Source organism: Condylura cristata, unplaced genomic scaffold, assembly GCF_000260355.1.
Source record: "Condylura cristata isolate star-nosed mole 26May11 unplaced genomic scaffold, ConCri1.0 scaffold00031, whole genome shotgun sequence".
NCBI lineage: Eukaryota > Metazoa > Chordata > Mammalia > Eulipotyphla > Talpidae > Condylura > Condylura cristata.
The window spans coordinates 13,982,537-13,990,432 of NW_004567132.1; the positions used below are offsets into that span (position 1 = coordinate 13,982,537).

The 7,896-nt window shown below is 46.5% G+C and overlaps 1 protein-coding gene across 1 annotated transcript; it reads left to right on the plus strand.

The window, feature by feature from the left end:
- The first annotated feature begins 6 nt into the window (after window positions 1-6).
- PCBP1 (poly(rC) binding protein 1) lies at window positions 7-1,574 on the plus strand. The gene has a single exon (XM_004691488.2). The coding sequence runs from the start codon at window positions 117-119 to the stop codon at window positions 1,185-1,187; it is 1,071 nt and encodes a 356-aa protein (XP_004691545.1). The 5' UTR covers window positions 7-116; the 3' UTR covers window positions 1,188-1,574.
- Window positions 1,575-7,896: the final 6,322 nt, after the last annotated feature.

Here is a 7,896-nt window from a genome sequence, read left to right on the forward strand (position 1 = left end):
CCCTCGCTCGCCTCGCGCCGGCAGTTTTGGGCCTACACCTCCCCTCCCCCCGCCAGCCACCAAAGACTTGACCACGTAACGAGCCCAACTCCCCCGAACGCCGCCCGCCGCTCGCCATGGATGCCGGTGTGACTGAAAGTGGACTAAATGTGACTCTCACCATTCGGCTGCTTATGCACGGGAAGGAAGTAGGAAGCATCATTGGGAAGAAAGGGGAGTCGGTTAAGAGGATCCGCGAGGAGAGTGGCGCGCGGATCAACATCTCGGAGGGGAATTGCCCGGAGAGAATCATCACTCTGACCGGCCCCACCAATGCCATCTTTAAGGCCTTCGCTATGATTATCGACAAGCTGGAAGAAGATATCAACAGCTCCATGACCAACAGCACGGCGGCCAGCAGGCCCCCGGTCACCCTGAGGCTGGTGGTGCCGGCCACCCAGTGCGGCTCGCTGATTGGGAAAGGCGGGTGTAAGATCAAAGAGATCCGTGAGAGTACCGGGGCCCAGGTCCAGGTGGCGGGGGATATGCTGCCCAACTCCACCGAGCGGGCCATCACCATCGCTGGCGTGCCGCAGTCCGTCACCGAGTGTGTCAAGCAGATATGCCTGGTCATGCTGGAGACGCTCTCCCAGTCTCCGCAAGGGAGAGTCATGACCATTCCGTACCAGCCCATGCCGGCCAGCTCTCCGGTGATCTGCGCGGGCGGCCAAGATCGCTGCAGCGACGCTGCGGGCTACCCCCACGCGACCCACGACCTGGAGGGACCACCGCTAGATGCCTACTCGATTCAAGGACAACACACCATTTCTCCGCTCGATCTGGCCAAGCTGAACCAGGTGGCAAGACAACAGTCTCACTTTGCCATGATGCACGGCGGGACCGGATTCGCCGGAATTGACTCCAGCTCTCCAGAGGTGAAAGGCTATTGGGCAAGTTTGGATGCATCTACTCAAACCACCCATGAACTCACCATTCCAAATAACTTAATTGGCTGCATAATCGGGCGCCAAGGCGCCAACATTAATGAGATCCGCCAGATGTCTGGGGCCCAGATCAAAATTGCCAATCCAGTCGAAGGCTCTTCTGGTAGGCAGGTTACTATCACTGGTTCTGCTGCCAGTATTAGTCTGGCCCAGTATCTAATCAATGCCAGGCTTTCCTCTGAGAAGGGCATGGGTTGCAGCTAGAACGGTGTAGGTTGGTTCACTCTTAACCCCTTTCTGCTGTTTTCCCATGATCCAACTGTGTAATTTCTGGTCAGTGATTCCAGGTTTTAAATAATTTGTAAGTGTTCAGTTTCTACACGACTTTATCATCCGCTAAGAATTTAAAAATCACATTCTCTGTTCAGCTGTTAATGCTGGGATCCATATTTAGTTTTATAAGCTTTTCCCTGTTTTTAGTTTTGTTTTGGGTTTTTGGCTCATGAATTTTATTTCTGTTTGTCGATAAGAAATGTAAGAGTGGAATGTTAATAAATTTCAGTTTAGTTCTGTAATGTCAAGAATTTAAAAATTAAAAAATGGATTGGTTAAAAAAATGCTTCATATTTGAAAAAGCTGGGAATTGCTATCGTAAACTCTTGTTGGTGCTTTTTTATTTCTCCCTCTCCTTTCATTATTAGGTGTTTAAAGAGAAGGGTGGGCCCAGCCGGGGTATTCTCAAGCTCTTTTCACCTATTGGTAAGATTCCATTCCCTCTCTGTCCCAACAAAGGAACCTGGTAGGGTGGGCCCCCTTTGGGACGTTTGCAGGGACAAGGGCTCTCCCGGAGACCCAGAGTGACCCCCTCCAGCTAATTTCCAGAGAGACTTGCTCATTTCTCTGGTAGAAGACCGGTTGTTTTTTTCCAGATATATAAAGTGCCCGTTTCAGTAGGACTCCGGTGAGGGGCAGTGTATCCTCCCTTCTAACCAGCCCACCCCCGGCCCCAATCACACGAAAAAAAGCTCTTAACCCCAAACAAAAAAAAATGTTGGGAGGGGGGAGGGGCCCAGGGGGGAGGGGGAGGGTAGCGCTGCCCTGGCCCTGGTTGGAGAGGCTGAGGTTGGGGGAAGGGGGAAGGGCAAAAGGAGGGTTGAGGGCTGGGAAGAGGCTGGAGGCAAAGGTTACAGGGTGGGATAGAGGTGTGTAGTTGGGCAGTGGTATTGGAGGGGGGTTGGGGGGAGGCCACTAGCAGGACGCAGGTGTCAAACATGCACCTGTGGTAAGCAGCCTGTCAAGATGTTATTAACACCTGCCAAGTAGCATATCCAGAAACAAAAGAAGCCCAACTTCTAATTCATCAGCTGCGTGCAGTGTTAAAAGAAATACCAGGAAATAATTCTGCCCAAATGGGGCAGTCCTCACTTAGGAATGTAGCCTCATCACAGACAATAGCCTAAGAATGACCTCTTAAGAATGCAGGTTCCTGGGTCTACCCCAAATCTTACCAGAAGATTGCCTTTTTAACACATTCCAGTAAGTTCTTAGTCCCAATGATTCTCTATCAGTGGACTAGGAACATCTTGCTGGGGAGGCCTAGCACCCTCTAGTACACATTAGCAGTGGAACTAGACTGAACCTGATAAGAAGAAAAATTCCTGAGCAGAAACACTAAAACAGTACAAGACCATCTAGGGGGCCCTCCCTGGTGGCTCAGCAGGTTAAAGGACAGCAATATAAAGCTAGGAGCTTGACCCCAGGCCAGGGAGCTGACCCACATGGCGCTGCTGACCTCTCCTGTCCCTCTTGCTGCTCCCTTCAGGAGTTTATTTCAATACATCTGCCTATTCCGCTCCCCACTCAGTCTAAAGTGAATCCTCTGACCCCCACCGTGAATCTCTGGCCTGTACCCCAGTTCTTGCATGCATAAATAAATCTTAAAAAAAAAGATTAGGTTCAAACCCCAGGCACTATGGGAGATCACTAACAGCCAAGAAATTCCTGTGGGAGGAAGAGCATTATCCACGATAAATATTTGTTGAGGCTTATTCTCTGCAGGGCATCTATCTCTTTGAGGTACAGATCTGGTTATGAGAGCCTTCCAAGGTAAGACTGGCTTTTATCATGCCCTTTACATCCACCTTAGGGTCAGGAAGGAACCCAAATTCAAAAACCTGACTTCAAATTTGAGTTCTGCCACTTCGAGTTCAAATTTGCTTCAGCAAATTGTTTAACCTGTATATAAAATGGAAGTATTAGGAATACACATAAAAAGGCCCTCCCGATGGTGCAAAGTGTTAAAACAACATTATGAAGCTATCCACAGCTACTGCAGCACTTCATGAGTTTGATACCTTGCCAATGAGGTGAACCACATGGCACAGCAGACCTTTCCTGACCTGCCTGCTGCTCCCCTCAGCAGTGTTTCAGTACATCTGCTCCCCACTCAGTCCTGCTGAATCCTTTCATCCCTCACATCTCTGGCCTGTAACCCACTTCTTGTATGCATAAATAAATCTTTAAAATATATATACACATAAAACTCGGGGTAGGAAGGGAGAGTATATGAATATAAAGCTGAATTCTGCTTATAACATACTAAACTTCAGTATACTTGGGGTTGCAAAAATCCCACAATGGACAGAAGACAAGGTAAGGAACAAAACAATGGTATATTAAAGATTAAGAGGAGATAGTTGAATCACAGGTCTAGAACTGGTAGAGGAGGCCTAGAAACGGGATCAATGTCTTCTGGAAATAATAAACACAAGTCAGGATAGGACAGGAATGGAACAGATTAGTAAGCCAAATGATTTGTGAGGCATTCCTGAAACTTCCTGGGTAAAGTGGCTTGAATACCCTATGAAAAGCAGGCCTCAGCCTTGCCTAGTAGCGCAGTGGGTTAAAACGCAGCACTGCAAGCAAGCCACAGCCATTTCAGTGAGAGTTTGATCCCTGGCACTGGAGGTGATCCACATGGTATGGCAGACTTCTGATCCTGCCCACTGCTCCCCTCAGCAGTGTACTTAGTCTGCCTGTTTTGTTCCCCACTCTGTCTATGGTGAATCCTCTCACAACCGCTGGCCTGTACCACCCCAGTTCTTTATGAATAAATAAATCTTAAAAAAAAGAAAAGGAGGACCCGCCCCCCTGTTCCCCCTTTTAACCCTTCAAAAGCTGTCAACAATTTGTAAAATAATGGTCTGGACAGCAAGACATAGGTGAATGGCAACTTGCACAACTTGCAGAGACTAAAGACAGAAATAGCAGTTAGAAAACTACAAGCAGATTATCAACAGAGATGCATATTCAGAGGCCAATGCAAAGAGAGTTTAAAACTGGGTGTGGAGGCCAGAGACTAATGTAAGGAGAGGCAATAAATTCAGATAAAGTGAGCAGCATACTTGGGGATAGAAATTTTCAAAATATAGCTGGAAATAGACAAACTCCAGGGAAGCCAGTACTAGAGGGAGACAAGTAAACAAGAGTTAGACATTAGCTTTAGGATTAAGGGACCCATAGTCTAAAGGGACCCCATGCATAACATAGGCAGAGGCTTACTAGATATTTGTGGAAAAAATATGGAAGCAGCCAGTGAAGAATAGTCAGCACACCAGGAGATAAACCACGATATTGCCCTTGAAAAGGAGTCAAGGAGGAAAGTTTCAAAGTTGATGGAGTGACATTATGACTACAGAGACCTTTCAGCAGATTTGATTGAATACCTACTATGTGCAAAATATTTTGAATTAAAACTTGCTATTTTAGTGCAATTGAAAGGTGTGCAGTACCTCATACAATGTGAAACATGATATAGGGAAGGAGGGGGAAGTGGAAGAAGCCAAAAAAATAATTTGAGGCTACATTATAAATAGCCTTGAATGCCGTAATAGAGGTTTCAAACTTTATCCTGAAAACAATGATTTCCAGACATTTTCTTACTGTCCCTTTGGTAAAAAGTCCTTGGCAAATATACTTATTACCTATTTATTTGTAAATTAACAAGGAGAATTCTAAACACTACATATATCAGAAAACACAAAAATCTTAAATGGCTACAGTTAAATAAAACCTAATTTCTAAAAACCTAATATGTAATAGTTTTTACTCCTTCCCCCGTCATGTTATAGGTCAATAAGATACTGGGTAAAGGCCTCCCTGATGGCACAAAGGGTTAAGTCTCAGCCTATGAAGCTATCCAAAGCCACTGCAGCACTAGCTTGATCCCCATCCAGAGAGCTGACCCATATGGTGCAGCAGACCTCTCCTGTCTTGCCTGCTGCCACTGTCTGGTGAATCCTCTCAATCCTTCCTCCTACCTACCCCCAAACCTCTGGGCCTACACCCCAGTTCTTGTATGCATAAATAGATAAATCTTTTAAAAAAGATACTGGGGAAGATTATTTCAATGCCATAGGTTCCCCAGGGGGAGGAACAGGATTTCTGTAGGGAACTGGGGAAGACAGATTGTACCTGGAGAGGAGGCCCTGGGGGTAGGGTGAGGGGTTACAGTGATTAAGTGAAGACAAGAATGTTGATGGATCGAATTCTTAGTAGGGCAAAGGAGCTAAGGAGGACAATCAACGGAAGGGGAGAGAACTACAGAAAGAGTATTTTGAAAGGGATCTCATTAAAAACATTTGATAAGAAACCAGTAAAAAACTGGAAAAAGCTACAGGAAAAGAAAAAGAGTCTCAGAGTAGCAAATCTCAGGTGCCAAGTTAGTTTGAATACTAGAATCTTAATCCACTTTTTTGCCTCTCCTTTGTCCTTCCTCTTTGGAGCAGCTAAACCAGTCCAGTCCCTATGGACTGCAAACTGGGAATCAATGAGCCCCTCCACAGCTGCTGTTTCCGGCCCCAGCCCCATTCCTACCACCAGCTGTTAAGCACTGCCACTATCAGAAGGGGACTGAACAGACAAGCACCTGTTGTGTCAGAGCCACAGGAGTCGTTCCACATGTTTGCAAGACTGGCGTCCTCCCAACACCCAGGTCCCTCCCTTGCCCAGCTCTACATCCTTGTACACCACCACTACCACCACGTGCTGCTCCCCAACCCAGCCAGCAGTTTGGGTTGTGAATCACCCTCTTGGCTTCATCCCTAAAGTAGGTCTTTACTTATTCTCTGTCACCCGAAAAGTAATCAGTATTTGCCAAGCTTGAGGTTTGTGAGCTGAGCCTACCTCCCCCCTGCTACTATCGGTGACCCCAAGTAGTGATCCACATACTGCCTAGCATTATTGGGCCTGTCAACCTCCTGCCAATGAGACAGTACCCAGCCAGACATATAAATAGGCAGTCACCACCAGAGACGCTTTTTACAGCCAAGTCCTAAGGTCGCTTTGCCTGGCCCGGCCACCTGAGGGGACTTCCTAAAATTCCAATCTGACCACATCACTCCCCTGCTTAAAGGTCATCAAGTCCCACTTTTACCCATAGCCTACAACTCTGCTGCAACTCGGGAGACCTGAGTTCTAGTCCTGACTCTGACATCAACTCACTGGTGATCTTGGACAAGCAGCTCCCCTTTTCTGGGTGTTAGTCTTCCATCTGAGAAGACTGGATAAGATGATATCCAAGATTCTCTGGCTCTCTTGAGAAATAATACTGCCTTTGTGGCCCATCCCTGTTTCTGCCTCCTGCCACAGGGCTGACTTCTGACACACAGGCCGTCAGTAAACATTCTAAGAGAGAAAAACAGAAGTAACAAACCCCAACTTGTCATTTTGGGAAAGTATTCACAGGGGCTTGATTGAAAAAGCAGAAAGGAAGGAACTACCAGAGATTTGTTCAGAACATCCCTAAGTATGATGTTCTGAACCACCTTTAGGCTTGATGGCAGGGAAGAGAAGACAGTAGAGGGGCAGGCAAAGAGGGCCGTAGTAGTGAAGTTTACACAGAAGTGGAATCAGTCCCCAAAGCACACCAAAGACCCTGCCTGCCTTTCCCCAGCTCTTATACCCCACCAGTGAGGGCTCTGTAAGCAAGCTCCATCTGAGTGCTCTGAACCCATGTCCACTTAAGTAGGGAGAGGGTGACTAGAGACAGACTTTCTTAAACTTGCCTCCGTGTGATAAAAACCTGCCTCTGATACTGAATGCTGGCCTCAGTTTCCCTCAGCCAATAAATGGAAACAGAGTTTGAGGAAAAGGAAAGCAGTTTAATTTGTCAACATATGAGGAAGGCACATTTGTGTCTGAAAGCCCATTGTCCTGTTCTTTGGCAAGGGGCAGGGTTATTTATATAAAGGAGAAAAAAGGGGGAGATGGGTAGGAGTCTACAAAAGGGAAGGAGAAGGGGCTAGCACAGAGAGGAGACAAGTGGGCATCAGATTCCTGTTGTCAACCATTGCTGCTTAACTCCCTTTTCCTTGGAATGCAAGGAGACAAACCTGCAAACCTGGGGGAATTGCAAGAGATAGAGGGAAGACAAACTTGTTAATGCTTATCCAAGAAATCAGTCATTTGTAACGGCATCACCTCTTCATTTATTACTTAATTTCTACTTCAAAAAGCATTTTCTGGGCTTGCTCAGCCCATAAGAGAACTTTCCCCCATTGATTTCTGACAGAACCTGAGTGAGATAAGATGTGGTCATTCCACCATGTGCAAAGTACTACTCTAAACGCCTGAATAAACTCCTACCTATGAGTAGATATGATTTTAGCACCACTTGACAGGTGAGAACCCGCAATGAAGTTACTTGTCCAAAGTTGCAGAACTAATTGGTGGATCAGCCACCATTTGGGCAGAAGCAACGTGGCTCCCAAGCTCCCTTAATCGCTGTTTTGGAATGTCTCAGTAGGCCAGAAAACATGCCCCTGGTAGTCTAGATGAAAAGATAGTTAGCACATTGTTTTACTTTGCCATTAATAATTTTTAAATTTTTTTTTAAAGATTTATTTATGCGTACGGAACCGGGGTACAGGCCAGAGGTGCGGGGGTGGGAGGTAAGAGGATTGACCAGAGACAG